The sequence below is a fragment of the Capricornis sumatraensis genome, chromosome 3 (genome assembly GCF_032405125.1).
Source record: "Capricornis sumatraensis isolate serow.1 chromosome 3, serow.2, whole genome shotgun sequence".
NCBI classification, from domain to species: Eukaryota; Metazoa; Chordata; class Mammalia; order Artiodactyla; family Bovidae; genus Capricornis; species Capricornis sumatraensis.
In genome coordinates, this window is record NC_091071.1 from 169,229,644 (window position 1) to 169,248,450 (window position 18,807).

The 18,807-nt window shown below is 50.2% G+C and overlaps 1 protein-coding gene across 3 annotated transcripts; it reads right to left on the reverse strand.

Moving 5' to 3' along the window:
• Positions 1-2,281: 2,281 nt before the first annotated feature.
• RCC1 (regulator of chromosome condensation 1) lies at positions 2,282-18,556 on the reverse strand. 3 transcript variants are annotated; one of them, XM_068967890.1, is made up of 11 exons: positions 18,546-18,556; positions 9,424-9,505; positions 8,818-8,883; positions 7,350-7,537; positions 6,992-7,171; positions 6,080-6,176; positions 5,845-5,967; positions 4,542-4,697; positions 4,127-4,246; positions 3,768-3,920; positions 2,282-2,606 (listed from the first exon to the last, which is right to left on the reverse strand). In XM_068967890.1, the coding sequence occupies exons 2-11, from the start codon at positions 9,494-9,496 to the stop codon at positions 2,428-2,430; spliced, it is 1,335 nt and encodes a 444-aa protein (XP_068823991.1). In that variant the 5' UTR covers positions 9,497-9,505; positions 18,546-18,556; the 3' UTR covers positions 2,282-2,427. The 3 variants fall into 3 exon arrangements, with proteins under 3 accessions (XP_068823991.1, XP_068823989.1, XP_068823992.1); XM_068967888.1 differs by having other exon boundaries at positions 8,776-8,883; XM_068967891.1 differs by lacking the exons at positions 8,818-8,883; positions 18,546-18,556 and having other exon boundaries at positions 9,424-9,496.
• Between the last annotated feature and the right edge of the window lie 251 nt (positions 18,557-18,807).

Genomic DNA, 18,807 nt, shown 5'->3' on the forward strand with positions numbered 1-18,807 from the left:
CTCCAGTATTCTTGGGCTTCCCTTGTGGCTCAGCTGATAAAGAATCCACCTGCAATGTGGGAAAACTGGGTTTGATCCCTGGGTTGGGAAGATCCCCTGGAGAAGGGAAAGGCTACCCACTCCAGTATTCTGGCCTGGAGAATCCCATAGACTGTATTGCCTATGGGGTTGCAAAGAGTCGGAGACTGAGTGACTTTCACTACAATACAAGGAAAAGAAAGGCAGCTAGATCTTCAATTAGTCTCTTGAACTCCCAGGGACATTTTCCTGAGGGACAGCAGTTCCAACTTCACAAGGCTGATGTGAGGATGAAATGAGCTCTTATTGTATGCAAAGTGCTCAGTACAGTGCCTGGCCCATTTAAGTCTCAGCCCACAAGAGTTGTTTTTAAGGAGAGAGTACTTTCAATCTGCTGTATGTCAAAAGGGAAAGCTTCAATAAATCTAATGGACTTTTTCGGGGGGCAGGGGAGGGAAGAGCAGACACACTCTGCCTCTTTACAATGAAAATATTAAAGTCGAAAGTTGTGATTTTTTCCCTTCTAAGAAGTCAATTTCTAATCAGGATAGGACCTGCATTGAAACTAAAAGTTTGAGGAAAAAACAATCACAGAAAACATTTTAAGTTATTTCACATCATATTCATTTTTCCAAGAATAGCTGACATCAAGAATCCTCCTGGTACTAATAAAACTTCCCTGCTGTACATATATAGATTTCCTATATTAGCATTGTCCACTGTGACTTTCTGCAATTATAGAAATGTTCTATAAATTTCGGTATTTGCATAGCCCCCAAACCATAGGCACTAGCTGCTTTTGACTACTGAGGACTTGCAATGTGGCTAGTAAAATTGAGGAAGTTCATTTTACATTTTTACAAATTTAAATTAAATCTAAATAGCCACAAGTAGCTACTGACCACCATACTGGACAGGTCAGCTCTATGTGATTTGGTTGCTCAAATGCCTGTGAAAATCTACATCATTATGCGTAAGTTGTTACTGTGCAATTAATCATGTTTAATCAGTTACACTAGCTTTTGAAATGATACATCATTAAACTTAGTGTATTTCTAGAGATGTATTGTAGTCAAAAATCTTGGTTTCAAATTAGGATATTAAAAAGATCCATTCCATGTCTCACATACTGTACAATATAATTTTGTAAAAATCCAGTGATTCTTGAAACATAAATACCTAACAAAAACCAATCGACTCATTTTGATTTGTCTAGAACAGACATTGTTCCATACAAAAAACAAAAACAAAACAACAAATAACAAATAATGAACAGCTGGCACATACCAGGACTTCTTGACATCACTGAAGTCCTAGTCTTCCCCAGGTCTACAGGCATGGGGTCATTCTGCCCTTCCCAACACAGCAGGTGCTCCCTTAAAAAAGCAGGGAGTGTGTAGAAAATAAGTGGCCTGTTTTATAAAACTCTAAATTTATTCAAAGTATTAAAAGACTTCACTCTCCCCTCCAAAATACTTTACATTAAAAAAAAAAGAAAATCAAAACCCTTTCCTGTTTTTTCAGCCACTGTACAAGCTGCTGTTTCCCTTTCTGGGGACCAGACTCTACCCCTCCAACCCTCTTCCCCTCCCTCCTTTCACTCTCAATATTGCTGTAAGTTTGTTTATAAAGCCCTCCTTTCCCTCTCCCCGCAAGTCCTGCCCCTGCAGGCACAGCTGCCTTTCCAGATTTCAGGCCCTTGGCTGCAGGTGAGGCAGGATGGATGAGGGAGACTGCAGACAAGGCCTGAAGGACAGAATGCTTTGTGCTTCTGGGAGAAAGGCGGATTAGCTTTTTTCTTGATCAAGCGGAGGAGCCCTGTTTTTCTTTTTGCCCCATGGGCACCTGTTCAGGGCCAAATATTTGGCTTGGGGTTGCCCACGGCTGGGTAGCCCTGCCCCTTCTCCAGTTTCCCCCAGGCATAAGTCCATGACAGCTGGGTCTGACGACTGTACCATGTGTCCGCCTGTGGGTTGTGAAGGACGGGAAGAGTGGCACAGGACTAGAGCGGGGCTTGATGGAGCCCGACTTCTCAGCGTATATGGGCACCAAACACGCAGGGGAGGAAGTTTTGGTTTTGGAGAGGCAAAACCAGGGTCAGCCAGTACCATGGGAAGTAGGGATGAGGGGGAAGGTCTGACCATATGGCTGTGGGGTGAGCAATGTTCCTTCTGATAAAAACCCCTCCCCTCTCTTCCATCTATCCCACCCTCATCCTGTAAGTCCCAGGATGATTCCAGAAAAGAAGGGGACACAAAAGGGAGAAGGGTTCTGTTCTGCTGATGAGGAAAAGGCAGGAGGTGACAGAGTACTCGGGGCTGGGAGAGGCCTGCTGGAACACGTAGTCGTCACGGCTTCCCTGTTCCAAGAGGGAGGTTGTGGGGGCCAGGAACCAGGCCCTCAGAGGCTTCACCAGCTCTGTTCCTTGTCCTTGACTAGTAAGACTGTGTGCTGGCCCCCGCTGGACACAGTTAAGACCACACGGTTCTCCAGCTGTTTGCCTGTCATCTCCACGGGGCTCCAGGCATCTTCGTCCTGTCCCGTGCCCAGTTGGTAGTTGGTGCCCATGCCCCAGGCAAAAACACGACCTACAGGGGAGAGAAACAAGGGAGATCCTGTCTCGAAGATCCCCAGCCCCAGCTTTCTGCAGGGTGAGAAGCCTGGCGCATGGGGGTACCTTCTGGGGTTGGCCTGAGGCAGCCTGGCAATGTCCCAGCCTCCAGGGAGTTCAGAGAAGCTGGGAGGAGGCAAGGAGATGATGGACAAAAAAGAGCTTTGTCAACCAGAGACCACAGCCCTTATGCATTGACAAAGACTTCTCCCTGTTCCCAGGCAGAGCTTTCAAGGCCTGACAATGACTGGTCGGTCATTCCCCAAACCCCTACATCACCTCCATTCCCTGAACCACCTGCCTTTGAGACTATTCTGGATGTTCTCCTTTTCTTACCATCAAGGACTAAACCTTCAAGGTGCAGTACACCCCACTTCCTCAGGAACTCTTTCCAGACAGTCCCGGATCAAGCACCTCTGCCAGCCTGCTTTCTCAAGGCCTCCAAGTCTGCTCCCTCAGGCTTTGGCGACCACTTGTCCACACCCTCCTCTGCTGTGCCTGCCAGGACCCCAACGACTGAGCTTTCTTTCTCCTGATGATATTTTAGGTACAACTCCATGGGAAGCCGGCAGTTACTAGTTTGTATAAAAAAGGGTCACCGAGGTATAAATGTAAAGGCATGCCTGTGTTAGGAGTCTGGAGACCTGGGTTTCAGTCCTTCTGCCTGTCCTTGCCTGTGTGTTCAGCTGTATCTGACTCTTCGTGACTCCATGGACTGTGACCGCCAGGCTCCTCTGTCTATGGGATTTTCCAGGCAAGAATACTGGAGTACATTGCCATTTCCTCCTCCAGGGGATCTTCCCGACCCAGGGATCAAACCCACGATTCCTATATCTCCTGCACTGGCAGGTAGATTCTTTATCACTGGGCCACCCGGGAAGCCTTGCCTATCTGGGCCTCAGTAATTGATATATCCCCTTGGCTCAAACACATTAAAATAATTTTAATAATGTGTTTACCCACTTTATGTCATCGAAGCCAGAACTTCTAACAATCAGGACAAAAATAACGTCATCACAAATACTGCTCTCCACATCTCAGTTCCACAGAATGGTGGGCAACAGAACCTGCTAGGCACTCTGGTAAGAATCATGACTCCCAGACCCCAACCGGACCGACTGTGGGCAGTCCCACTCACCATCCTTGGTCACAGCATACCCTACAGAGGCTCCACAAGCCACTGAGGAGACCGTGGGCAGCCTGGAAATCAGGGTGGGTACGCTCTTCTCCTCAGCACCTTCCCCAAGGCCCAGCCGCCCATACTCAGCCCGGCCCAGGCTGTATGCTTTTCCTGTGGGAGGAAGGAGAAAGATGAAGAATAGCAGGCCCCCACTGAACTCCCAGGTGCTGGCAGGTGGGGTGACCCTCATGGACCCACAGTTAGCCCAATCCATGGAGCAGGCCCAGGTTTCAAGCACTGTTGTTTACGGAGTGGGGCCAGGCCTGTGCCCAGGGAACACTCCACCCCCACCCCAGAGATAGGTCTAGACCCCCTACCTTCTGAATCCATGCAGACTGTGTGGTGCTGACCCCCAGAGAAGCCCACCCAGGACTTGGTGGAGTTCTTGAAGGATGTTAGGTTCTGAGGTATAAAACAGGATTCTGTGCCTTGGGTTCCTGGGAGGGGCGGGGGGAAGGTCAGGATGGGGCTGTCAGGGGTGACACCGTCCAAGGAATTGCTTCTTCATCCCTTCCCTCATCACATCCACTCATCACAACTACAGAAAGCCGCAGTGCAGCAACGAAGACTCAGCACAACCAAAAATAAATAAATAAATATTCAAAACAACAACTGAGGCTCTGAGAGGTTAGGTTGAGCCCCATACGGAGGGGGCACAATGAATGAGTGGTGGAGGCAGGACTGCAACCCAAGTCACACTGGGCTATGCTGGATGATGGGCTTGGGGCTCACCAAGTTGATGGTAGTTGGAGAGGCCGAAACCATATACATGGCCCTCAGAGGAGATGGCGAAGGTGAAGTAGGCACCGCAGAAGGCATCCTGGAATCTGACATGGCCCCGGCTTCCCCTGGATTTCAGCATCACACACTTGGGGACCAGGAGTCGTTCTGCAGGCAGAGAGAAGGTCAGGGCCAGCGGCACACACACGGCCTCTCCTCTCTGCCCCACTGTGTCTCCTTTACTGCTGAAGCCCTCACAGGGAGCCTACGCAGGGACTCTTCTCCGTAGAATACAGAAGAGGAGACTGAGGCGAACAGAGGCCAGGTGCCTCACTCAGACCCCCAAGCCACAGAGGTAACATTTATATGGAACTTGCTGTGTGTCAGACAGCCTTCTATATGAACTCCATTCACTTCACAACAACCCAGTGAGGCAGGTAGTTTAGAGATGAGGAAACTGTCTGGGGGCCCATGGCCAGGAAGGGGTAGAGCCAAGATTCAACTCTGTGGTAGTCTGGGGATTCCTTAACTATCACTGCAGGTCCACCCGATGCAAGCCTGAACACAAGAGAATCCCTTCTGCCTTTGACCTTCAGCAGGGGGTGGCTTGCCAACTTGTCCCACCACAGGAACCTAAGCTACCTACTGTCAGGGAAATTAAAATGGAGGTAGTCTTGTTCAGGCTTCAGAAGCAGGAGAACAGGCCTCTGACTGACATCTGACCTTGCCTGGACCCTGCTTGGACTACATGCCTATTTGTGAGCACACCAATTGTTACCAGTAAGTCAAGTGGCACTTAAGAAAGGGAGTGGGTCTTGGAATTTCTTAAGCCCCTGGAAGTCTAGCCAACACCCTGAGGTCAGATGAAATCTTATGACACACAGGTGAAACCAACAGCATTTTGTTTGTGTGTGATGAGTGGTTTCTTTTGTTAACGAATCCTTTGAACCTAAACTGAAACTAAATCATCAAAACACCTACCAAGGGGCTTCCCTGGTGGCTCAGTGGTAAAGAATCTGCCTGCCAGTACAGGAAGCTTGGATTCGAAAGATCCCACAGGCCGTAAGCTCATGAGCCACAACTATTGAGCCTGTGGTCTCGAGCCTGGGAGCCACAACTACTGAGCCCATGAGCTACGACTACTGAAGCCTGTGTGCCCTAGACCCTGTGCTCTGCAACGAGAGAAGCCACTGTAATGAGAAGCTGGGTACCACGGCTAGAGAGTAGCCCCCGCTTGCCACAACTAGAGAAAAGCCCATGCGGCAATCAAGACCTAGCACAGACAAAAATAAATTAGAACCAAACAAACACCTACCAAGGCCCTGACGGCCACCACGATTGGCAAATAATTCAGGTACGCGGCCCAGTTGGCCCTGCTCCCCGGAGCCCAAAGTATAGAGGTCGCCATCAACTGTCAGCATCACCAAGTGGTCGTTTCCTGAGGGTGAGAGGAAAGCAGGGGATGCAGGGCTTGTCTGTAAGGCCCAAGGCTGGGCCAGACCCAGAAAAAGGTCTTCCAACTCCTGCCCAGAGTGAGAACCCAGACTCACCTGAGGCCACCTTCACGACAGGCATACTCAGCTGCACCTGCACGGGCACCATGCTCTTTTTCATGGGTTCCAAGAGCCCGATCACACCATTATTGTCCTGGAAGGGAGGGGTGGGTCAGTTTTCAGCCAGCTCTGCCTGTCTCATACCAGCCAGATCCAGCTTTGTAGGTACCCCCAGAGCTGTGTGGTGAAGGGCACTGGTGCCAGGTGAGGATGGAGAGGTGGACAGGAGCCAGGCCACACAGTGAAATACTCATGAGTGAAATCATATGTGCTCTGTGATTTGCATTAAAATATAACAAAGGAGTTGGGGAATGGAAGGGAGTAAAAATCGAACAAGTTTGGTCATAAGCTGATAATTGTTCAGGCAAGTAAATAAAAGTTCAAAACAGCATTCTGATTACTCTTACATGTTTGAAATTCTCCATCAAAAAGTGTTAAAAGAGCTCCAATGAGGAAATATCAGATTCCTTTATTTCTGACATTTCAAAATAAACTGAATAATAAAGTGCCAAAACAATTTTAATGCTGAATCTGCTGTTTAAACCACACTCTCCAGTCTTGAAAATTCTGAGATATGCCTCTGAGAAGTGTGGAAGGAGACTGGGATGGGGAGGGGGGAGGTTAAAAGGGAGGAGATGGGTCAGCAGGCTTCTTGGCTCAGCCGAAGACCAAAGGTATCCCTGAGCCACTCCTTTTCCACGACACACACAAAATCATAACATCAGATTCACAGGAGCAGTCAGTAGTGTGCACAGGCCTGATGAAGAACCAGAAATCTGGGTCTGGGTCCAAGCTCTTCCCAGGGTCTCAATCTCTCCACAAGTACAACATGGGCATGGAGATGGGGCCCCACCAGCTGTACTTAATTCTGCTCACAGCTCCACAGCCATCCTCCAGACCCAGTCTTACCCGGAAGGAGCCCCAGAGGAAGACACGGCCATCCTCGGTGAGGGCTGCTGTGTGACTGTCTCCTGCTGACACCTGTACCACCTTCTCTTGCAGGTCCACTTTCCCAGGGACCATCTCTGAGCCCTCCACTGACGTATCCCTTCCCAGAGCACCCTCGTCATTGCAGCCGAAGGAGTAGACCTGTGCAGAGGATGCCCCCCGTTAGTGCGAGGTCTGGCCTCTCAGTATGTTCTAGTCTAGGCCACTCCCTGCTTATCTAGCCAGCTTCATCTCTACAGGGTAATGCATATGGTTCAGAGCTCCTTCCCCAAGGACCCCAGTCCCAGGTCCTGTCCCATCTAGTGCCACCCTGACCTACCTGGCCACTTTTGCTTAGGCACACAGTGTGCATGCCCCCAGCCTCAGCCTGCACGATGTCTTCTGGAATGGACACTAGGGCCGGCTTCTTCCTCTCCATCACATTCTCGCCCAGCCCTAGCTGGCCCACGTCGCCCTGGCCCAGTGTCAGCACCATACCTGGTTCTGTGCCGTGGGACCTATGGGAGACTGAGGGGTAAAGAAGATAGCCCCTGAGCGTGCAGGATGCCAAGAGAGAGGAGAGGTCGCTGCACAGGCTGTGGGATAACACAGACCTGGGTTCAAATCTGTGCCCAGCCACAAAACATTAGTCAGACCTCTCCAAGCCTAAACATCATCATCTGTGAAACGAGGGTAAGAGAAGTACCTATCTCATAGAATGTTTGTGAAGATTAAAAACTGAGCACATTAGGGACTTCCCTGGTGGTCCAGTGGTTAAGACTTTGCCTTCCAATAGAGGGGTGTGTAGGTTCAATCCCTGGAGGGGGAACTAAGATCCAACATGCCTCATACCCCCAAAACCAAAACACAAAACAAGCAATACTGAAACAAATTCAATGAAGACTTTAAAATATGACTCACATGAAAATAATTTTAATTTTAAATTAAAAACCAAAAAACTCCAGCACATTTTTTTTTAAATCTGTAATTTATTTATTTGGCTATGCTCAGTCCTCGTGCAACACGCAGGCTCCTTAGTTGTGGCCTGTGGGATCTAGTTCCCTGATCAGGAATGGAGCACGGAGTCTTAGCCACTGGACTACCAGGAAAGTGCCCACCTAAGCACATTATTAACGTGAGTGGAAGGAAATGGCAATAATATACTTGATACAGAGAAGAAAATTCAGGTGGGGAGGAGAAGTGGGGTACAAGATAGCTTTTCTGATTGGCTGTTCTTGGTCAGGAACCAACTAACAGAGAGGGCATAATAACATCTAACACTGCTTATTCTACGAATGTTCAGTTGACTTGCAGCCCCCCACATTATGCTATAGGTCTTCCATTTCAGGCTCCCATTGTATAGAAAAGGAGAACAGAGCCTCAGAGAGTGTCATAAGAGCTAATAATGAGTAAAGTTTGCAGCGAAACCAAACCGAGGAGGCCTACACGGTCAGAGCATAGTCCCTAGTCTCCATCCTCAGGCTGTGACTTAACCACTGGACATGGGCACACTGACCCCCTCTCCACTTCTTTTGGGGAGCAGACACGCAGCAGAACAGGAAAGGGAGGAGTAAGAGACCGCACAGGTATTTGCAAAGAGCTACGCGCCAATCAGAGTGCCGCGATAGGCCATCTGCTGGGCAACGGGGGGCGGGGCCGCCAAGGCCCCGGAGAGCCAATGGCGTCCAGCCCCTCCCCCCGGGGGTGTGGCCACGGCTGCCAGGACTGCTGCGGCTGCGCAGAGGGTGCTCTGGGCAGGCAGCCACCTGGTCGGGCCTTCTGGTCAGGAGGGTACAGCCCGCAGGCACCTTGGCAGGAGCGGGCGCCTGGAACACGGCGGGAGACAACGGCCCTCACTGCCTGGTTACGAGGGTCTGCAAAAGACAGACACTGTCTGAGTGTGGGTCCACACTCCCCCCACCCTCCCAGACTAGGCGGGGGGCTCTCCTCCCTGACTCCCTCTAGGGTCCCCGCAGGGAGGAGACCAAACGCACTTTTCTCAAGTGCTAACCAGGAAACAAGCTCATTTTCCCCATGGCAGCCCGGTGAGGTTGCCCGTTTTATGAACGGGGTAGTCTAAGTTCAGTGAGGTTAGCAATCTGCCACAGCTATACAGCTAGAAAGTGGCGGAGCGAGGATGTGAACCAGTCTGGAGGTCAATGGTCTTAACTAGGCATTACTGCCTAGGGCAAAGCCGTAGGGTCTAGTTTTTCACCTGTATCTGAGGGCTTTTAAGCAAGTCTCTGCCCCTTTATCATTCCCAGAGGGTGGGAATCAGTGAGCTACAGGAGACCCTCCAGCTGGGTGGAGTTCCTGGACTTCCTGGCCCCTTGGCTTCAAATCTCAGGGAGGAAGGAGCCTGGTACCAGATTCTGGGGATGCCAAGAGGCCATCCATACTGAGGGCCAACTTACCTTTCACCTTCTTGCTTTTGGGGAGGGCATCTTCTGGGGGAGACCTTCTCTTAGCTACACGCTTGGGTGGCATCTTCTTGTCCTGAAAAACCCAGGCAAAGACTCCATGTCAGAAATGGCTCTATTCAGGCAATATTTATCAAAAACCCTAAAAAAAGTGAAAAGAAATGCCTAGCAATTCCACTTCTCAGAATTTACCTGAGAAGAACCAAATAATAAATAAACCCAAAAATTAAGTTCCACTAATATTCTCTACTGTATTCTTCGTAACATTAAAAAAACAAAAACAACAAAAAATGGAGCAACCCATGTACTTAGGAGTAGGGGACTGGCTAAATAATATGTGGCATACTAATAATAAAACAGTACGAAGCTATTAAAAGTGATGTTTTCAGAGACTTATTTACTGAATCATTGCCAAGTAACATAAGCAGACTGAAAAACAGGCCATCATCTACTTGTGGAAAAGAAAAAGCATACATATATAAAAATATGTGGAAGGAAATACATTCAATATTAATAATGGTAACCTCTGGAAAATGTGATTATGGACAAATTTTACTTCTTTCTTTATATCTTAATCTAAGATACAAACAGCATGACATGTATTTTTAAATTTTATTATTAAAAAATTAATGTAAAGTAATTAACCCCCAATTAAAATAAATAAATTTATATTAAAAAATTAAAAAATAAACAAATAATTAAAACACTGAAGAACATTCAATGAACATCACAACTACTCCCAACCCCAACATAACCACAGTAACTCTGGTGATACATTACTGTTATAATCAGACCACACAAACACACATTCACAGCTATTTTCATTAAATAAAACCAAACCACACCATTTTCTCAACCACAGTCCAGTCGTTAGGAATCTACCTGCCAATGCAGGGGACACAGGTTCGATCCCTGGTCCGGGAAGACTCCACATGCTGTGAGGCAACTAAGCCATGTGCCACAACTACTCTGCCTGCATGCCCTAGAGCCCACACTCACAACGAGAAGCCACTGCAATAAGCCCATGCAGCACAACAGCGTAGCCCAGACTCACTGCAACTAGAGAAAGCCTGTAAGCAGTAATGAAAACCCAGCATAGCCAAAATTTAAATAAATTAAAAAAACAAAACCATTTGTGCCCTTTCATCCAAAATGCCACCACTCCTAGGAGGAACCTGGCTTTCCTTTAAACCCATCCAACAAGAGATAAACACTGTATATACACTCATACTAACATAGTAACACCCGGTATTACAAAGGGGGAAAGGAAATCACCTCTGGGTGACACGAAGGGTTGTGGCAGCTCGCACGATCCAGGGCAGCTGAGCCGTCAGTGCTGACTGCCTCCTTACTTCAACTAACTGCTGTTGCCTTCTCAAGGCCACTGAGAACAGACACTCTGCCCTAGTGTCTCAATTTCAACCCAGCCCAAATTGGGTCAAAAGCCCTTTTTCCTCCACATAAGCAGTTTCTGAAATAAATCTTTATTGAGCCCTGGTTTTTACGGTTATGAAAGACAGCTGTCTAAGCCTTAAGGCTCCCAAACTCTGTGATCCCTCTGGAATAGAGAGCAGGGCCCAGGCAATTTGCAGCTATCCAGATGCAAAAGCGGTAGAGCAAGTAGTGGTTAAGAGGAGCCAGGCTATGTACTCAGCTACTTTCTGGCTGTTTGACCTTGGACAAAGTTACTTAGTCTCTTCACCATTCAGTTCCTCCTCAGTAAAATGGGGATAGTAATTACTCAAAATCGCTATGGATGGTGAGTGCTGCCATGAAATAAAAGACCCTGATGCTGAGAAAGATTGAAAGTAAAAGGAGAAGGGGGTGGCAGAGGATGAGATGGTTAGATAGCATCACTGACTCAGTTCAATTTAGTCGCTCAGTTGTGTCCAACTCTTTACAACCCCATGGACTGCAGCACGCCAGGCTTCCCTGTCTATCACCAACTCCTGGAGCTTACTCAAACTCATGTCCATCAAGTCAGTGATGCCATCCAACCAACCATCTCACCCTGTCATCCCCTTCTCCTCCCGCATACAATCTTTCCCAGCGTACAATCTTTCCCAGCATCAGGGTCTTTTCAAATGAGTCAGCTCTTCACATCAGGTGGCCAAAGTATTAAGAGTTTCAGCTTTAACATCAGTCCTCCCAATGAATATTCAGGACTGATTTCCTTTAGGATGGACTGGCTGGATCTCCTTGCAGTCTAAGGGACTCTCAAGAGTCATCTCCAACAACACAGTTCAAAAGTATCAACTCTTCGGCGATCAGCTTTCTTTACAGTCCAACTCTTAATCCATATGTGACTACTGGAAAAACCATAGCCTTGACTAGATGGACCTTTGTTGGCAAAGTAATGTCTCTACTTTTTAATATGCTGTCTAGGTTGGTCATAACTTTTCTTCCAAGGAGTGTCTTTTAATTTCATGGCTGCAGTCACCATCTGCAATGATTTTGGAGCCCCCCCAAATAAAGTCTGCCACTGTTTCCACATCTATTTGCCATGAAGTGATGGGACCAGATGCCATGATCTTAGTTTTTCTGAATGTTGAGCTTTAAGCCAACTTTTTCACTCTCCTCTTTCACTTTCATCAAGAGGCTCTTTAGTTCTTCTTCGCTTTCTGCCGTAAGGGTGGTGTCACTGACTCAAAGGATATGAATTTCAGCAAAGAGATAGTGGAGGACAGAGGAGCCTGGCGTGCTGCAGTCCATGGGGCTGCAAAGAGACATGACTGAGCAACTGAACAATAGTATCTACACATTGTTATGACTATGACTAAATGACCTAATACTGTAAAAGTAATTACAGGGTGGTTTGATCTCTAGGTCGGGAAGATCACCTGGAGGACAGCATGGCAACCCACTCCAGTATTCTGGCCTGGAGAATCCCATGGACAGAGGAGCCCGGTGGGCTATAGTCCATAGGGTCGCAAAGAGTCAGACATGACTGAAGCGACTTAGCATGCACACATACAATTACAGGGTAGGGTAAGGGCTCAATAAATCAATGCTGGTGTTTAAACATCTAGGGTCTGTTCCAGGTAATGCTTAGGCACAGCTAATCTAATCTAACCACCTTTCCTCCATTTTATAGAAAAGGGATAGAGACTTTAACCAAGGCTATAAATGGCAAGAGAATTCTAAGAACCCTTCTCTGGAGCCTCTCTAGCTCCCTGTTCTGAGGTATATGTACATGAGGTCAACGGCCTGGAACCTCCAGGCACATTTCTGCTGGCTGATCTGGGGGAGGAGAACAAAGTGCCGAAGACAAGGAAGCAGCCAAAGGCCTAGAATGCCCCACGGTTGTGTGGGCTGAGCCTCTGCAGGCTGAGCTTCTACAGGCTGAGACTGGCCCAGTTTTGACTTTGTTGAGGTGGCAGTTCTGTGTTTCACCCAACTTTCATTCTCCCAGGGTGGCACTCCTCCCCTCCAACCAGCCTCTTTGAGACCCCTCTTCCCTCACTAGAAATGCGCCTTCACTGGGATCAGTTCAGTTGTGCAGTCGTGTCCAACTCTTTGTGACCCCATGGACTGTAGCATGCCAGGCTTCCCTGTCCATCACCAACTCCCAGAGCTTACTCAAACTCATGTCCATTGAGTCAGCGATGCCATCCAACCGTCTCATCCTTTGTCATCCCCTTCTCCTGCCCTCAATCTTTCGTAGCATCAGGGTCTTTTCCAATGAGTCAGTTCTTTGCATCAGGGATAGAGCTGTGGTTTGCTCAACCCTGCTTGTGTGACCATGTTTGGCCTCTCTGGCTGTTCTAGCCTCTCTGAATTGTGTGTATCCTCATGTAAAGGGATGTAATGACCACTTCGAGGGCTGCTGTCCAGATGGAATGAAATGTCTGTGAAGGGTTTTGCAGTGCCAAGCACATGGTACGTAGCAGCATGGACTCAATCTTTCCATGAATGCTTATTACCACTGCTTGGCTCTGGACCAGGAGTAGCAAGGAAAAAGGCAACTAACCTTCTCCCTGCTCTCATGGAGCTTACAGACAGAAACACATACACACGCAGAGAGAGTATTATTACAGATAGTGTGGTGTGATGAATAGGCAAGGTGATATAGTAGGAATATTCTAGGGACACAACAATGTAAAGGTATTTAATGCCACTGAACCATGTACAGTTAAAAAAGGCTACAATGGTAAATTTTATGTTATGTATAGTTTATCACACACACACAAAAAGAGAGAGTAATTGGGATAGGGGAGGAGATATAGGTCAGATAGGTGACATCTGGGCTAAGACTTGAAATACTAGGCAGAGAAAGCCAGCAGGGGAAGGCCTGGGCAAAAGCATGTGACGTGCTTGGAACCTGGGGAGGCCAGCAGGGCCGCAGCTGGACAGTGACGGATCAGAGGCACAAGGGGAGCAGGGGCCGGGTCGTACAAGGCCTAGTAGGGAAAACAGACAAGCCGTAAGCAGACTATCTCATTAACGATTGTTCTGGAAGGGAACGGAAGAGGAGGCGATTGCAAGCATCCAAATGAGAGAAGCTGGTGACATGATTTGGTCTGAGGCAACAAAGAAAAATACACAATTTAGGAGACAGGCTTGCTTTGCCAGTGGATTAGATGTAGGGAATGAGGGTGGGGGAGGAACCCAGGTTGACTATTTCATCCTAAAAAATCCAGGGGATCCTGGGCAGGGCCCCTTTAATCCCCCTATGAACTTGGTCCAACACAAGGACTCCTAGCCTTTGGCTTAAGTAACTAGGTAGATGGTAGACTTCCACTTACCAAGAAGACTGGGGGACAAACAGGGAGGAGAGACTGAGAGGTTTTTGTCAAGTGTGAAGTGTGCAGGAACCGATCAAGAAGGGGTATTAAGGTGGCAGAGCTGGATGGGTTAAGGAGTGTGGGATACACCAGGGACCCACTCGTTCCAGTAAACAGCTCATAACCCTTGGCCAGGTTGGCACTGGTTCACTGAGTCTGGGGCCCTGTCCCGCCAAAGGCATATTTCCCCGTCAGCTCATCAGAACGACCTGCAGCTGTCAGCTCTGCTGGGGAGGGAGACTGAGAAGGAGCTCGGAAAAGTACTCACAACAAGAAGCGGAGAAAAGAAACAAACAGGAAGCAGAATGGTATCAGCACATCGGTGCTGCTGTTGGGTTGATCTATGGGAAAGGCCTGGAGTGGAGATCAGAAACACAAAGGCTATAGGAGGTATTCAGCGTCATGGATCATTAACTCAAAAAAAATGATTCGACCACTCATGATCTTTTCAAAAAGACCTCCAGGGTCTGGTACTGACACAACTTCTGGCGTCATCTTATCTGTCACACCCTCCCTTCTCACAGTCTTAGACCGCTCACTCTTCTCTCCATACCAGTGCATCTCCATCCCACACCAGCCCTATCCTACTGCAAGAACTTCTATCCAAAGTCGCCTCCATTGGTACACTACCTGGGATCCCTCTCTCAATCCTAAAGGAATCACCCTCTCCAAGAAATGAGGACAGAGTTTGGATCATAATTATTTAACCAATCTGCTCCTTCAGATGAGTCTCTTTGGGGCACTGGCCACACCTACCTTCTAACAACCTTTAACTTCTCACAACAAGCTGAAGAGGGCTCTGTCACTCTTACTTAACAGCTGAGGGAACTGGGGCACAGAGAAGTAGATTTACTTAAGTTGGCACAGCCGGAAAGGAGAGCCAGGAATGGAATCCAGGTATATCTGAAAATTAAAAGCAAAAGAACGGTTGGCTAAAGGCAGGTCATGATCCAGGCAGCGATCACGGCAGCCTGGACAGGGCTCCCCAGGATCCCCTATGAACCTGGCCAAAGGCAAGGAGCAGAGGGTGGGAGCCTGCTGAAAGGGACAAGACGGTGGGTGAGCGCCAAGGGGAGACACGGAAGCAGTGAGGGCCTGGCAGAGTGGGCCGGAAGGGCAACAGATCTGCTGAAGCACGCGTGGAAGGACCACAAGCACAGCTCCAAGCCGCGGTGCAGAGCGCACTGGCTTTTAAGTCCAGCCCACCTGAGTCCCCTTTGAACCTGAGAGTCTTCGTCTCTCAAAGGGAGGACTCCAGGCACTGCAGTGTCTATGAACCATCCCTGAGGCAATGCGGGGGATGAGAGGGCACCTTCTAAAAGGTGGAGCCCTGCACCCATGACCCACATGCATGTTTTCTACCACACAAAGCAGCCCTTTGGACAGACTTCCTCTCTAACCACTCTAGGTTTTATTTATTTATTTTAATTTCTCTTAGTTCCTTGACCAGCGATTGAACCTGTGTCCTCTACAGTGGAAATGTGGTGTCTTAACCACTGGACCACCAGGAAAGTCCCTGGGTGTGTTTTCTTAAGTAGACATCGAGAGTCTGGGCTGGGTATAGGTCCTAGTCTTTTGTCACCACCCCTCACTCCCCAACAGACAAACACAGCTTCCATCTTCAAGGAGTTCAGTCTGGAAGAAAACTGAGATACAATCTCAATAAGTCAGATACAGAGTCAACTTCCACTAACAGGCTCCTAAGGTGAAGAACTGATGCTTTCCAATTATGGTGCTGAAGAAGACCCTTGAGAGTCCTGCGGACTGCAAGGAAATCAAACCAGTCAATCCTAAAGGAGATCAACCCTGAATATTCATTGGAAGGACTGATGCTGAAGCTGAAGCTCCAATACTTTGGGCACCGATGCAAAGAGCCAGCTCACTGGAAAAGACTCTTGGGAGAGATTGGGAAAGATTGAAGGCAAGAGGAGAAGGGGGCAGCAGAGGATGAGATGGTTAGAGAGCAACACCAACACAATGGAAATGAATTTGAGCAACCTCTAGGAGATGGCAGAGGACAGAGGAGCTTGGCATGCTGCAATCCATGGAGTTACAGAGTCGGACATGACTTAGCGACTGAACAACAACATGTGCCAGTCAATCCTGGAATACTTGCATCCTGCCCTCAGAGGTGTGATCATCCTGGTATTCTCAGGGGAAGGGGGCCCAGGCCACACAGAAGTGGGGTGACAGCCCAGGTCTGCTGACCACGCCCCACCAGGACCAGAGCATCCCCCATCCCCACGTCTCCCTGGGCCTGTTTTTCCATTTGGTAGACTAGACAGTCTACCAGGGCCCTCGTGTTCCTGCTATGACCCCCTGTGACCTCATCTCTGCAAAGGGAGACAGAGCCCTCTCCAACCACAGCAGCTGTCCCCACCCAGCCACCCCAGTGTCAGGAGGCAAACACTTGCCAGACAGATGCAAGGGCTGAAGAATCTCTTTGTGAGGGAAGGGAGGAGAGAGGCTCTGTTTGTCTGTCAACAAACACTGGGGGAGCAACTCCTTCCTGCCTGATGTCAGGCACTGAGCTGGTAGACCTCACCCAAGAGCTCCTTACCAGGATCCCCCGTCAATACAGAGGGGGTGGTGGTGGTTTAAGTCGCTAAGTCGTGTCCGACTCTTGGTGACCCCATGGACTGTAGCCTGCCAGACTCCTCTGTCCATGGGATTTTCCAGGCAAGAATACTGGAGTGGGTTGCCATTTCCTTCTCCAGGGGATCTTGCCCATCCAGGGATCAAACCTGGGTCTCCTCCATCACAGGCAGATTCTTAACCAACGGAGCTACCAGGGAAGCCCAAAAATACAGAGGGGAGCCTAGGCTTAAGTGCATTCATTTTCCCCAGCAGAATGAGGCTACACCTTACCCCAGGTGTTAGAACCACAGCTTTACAGGATATTAGTAACTCTCTTATCTTCATCTTACAGGTAAGGACAAGGCCCAGGGGGATTAGATGGATGGCCCAGGGGTAGCCAACTAGGCAGTTGCAAAGCTGAACAGGATTCCTGCTCTTGCGATGGCTTCCCAACAAGAGCATGGAGAAATTCTAGTTTACCTTTCCAGACTCCACTCTGATGCCCTTCTTGGGTAAAACCGTCGCTGCCTTCTCCGCCCCAACCAGCACTTGCTCTCCAGACCTTTGGAGACCCAGCCCCTGCTCGATCATCTTGCTCTTCCTCTCCTGGTACCCTGTGTGCCAATCAGACTTAAACACCGTGGTACCTCTGATGACAACACTCACCCACACCTTCCTGCATTTGCACGTGCTGTGTTCCCTGCCTGGATCGCCAGAAACCCTCCACCCTCAGTCAGCCTGAATAACTCCTCTGTTCTTTCAAAACCCTGGCCAAGAGTCACCTCGGCTGGAAAGCCATCACTCATCCTCCTGCCCAGGCTTGGGTGAACATTCGAGATCCCCACCCACACTCCCTACACTCGACTTCTGCTATAGGCACTCAAGTCACACTTGGAGCACCTTGGTTAATATCCACCAGGAGTAGCGAGCGTCCCGGCTCCATGGGCACACCTTGGGGATCACCCTGGACAGTAATTGTGGCCCCACATGGGCCTCCCCAGGGGAGGCAGGGAGCTCGATCAAGGCCACCCGGGGCCCTTTCACCATTTTCCCCAGCCCTGCACGCGCGGCACGGAGGAGACTGCCAGCGATTAATCTGCTGACAGATGAGTTGATGTGGAGTTCCCGGCACACCTCTCCCACTGGTCAGCAGTCGTGGCGGTGCCTGTTGACGCTGAGATTTCACTCCCTGCGCAGACCCTCGGCAGCCTACCCTCGAGCTCCTCGAGCCGACCCTTGCCGGGAGGGATTCCCACCCCGCTCCGCAAACCGCACTCTCCAAACCAGTGCTGGACTTTTAAAAATCACTTTCCCGCTCCGGAAATGCTGCACCGCCGGGGCGGCCGCCCCGGTCCGGGAAGCGCGCGGCTCTACGCATCGCGGGCGCCGAGGTCATCGCGGCCGCGCGCAAAACCCCAGCCGGCCGCGCTCGGGCCGTTTGAATCTCCCGCCCCCGCGGGCGGCGCGGACCGGGCACGCGAGGCGCGGCGGCGGAGGGGCCGCGCGGCCCTCTCTCGGGCGAGGCGGGGCCCAGGCGGGCGGGCTGGCTCCCGGGCGCCCCGCGGGGCCGCAGACCCGCGCGCCCGCACCCGCGCCTCCCAGCCGCGCTGGCTTCACGTGGGGCCGGCGCCGCGCCACACGGACGCGCGCGGGCAACCGCCCCGGCCCGCCGCCGCCCGCCGGCGCTCCCGGGCTGTGCCCGCCCCGCGCGCCGCCCTCCGCCCAGACCCTCCGTGCGTGACTGGCGCGACCTACCTCGCTGCAGGTCTGCCACACGGAACTCCTCCGCTCGCCGGCCCGGCCGCGAACTGCCCCAGAGCATGCGCTCTGCGGGCCTCCGGCCCCGACCCCGGGCCAGAAAAGAAAACAAAGAGCCCGGCGCCCCCTGGCGGCCGCCCCGGGAGGTGCCGGTGGCGCGACCCGGCTAAGGCGCTCGCCACCAGGCTCTTTCCGCACCGGCCCGGGGTTACAGAACGGGTGTGTGTCTTGAAGGCCCTAAATTGGAACGAGTGGACTG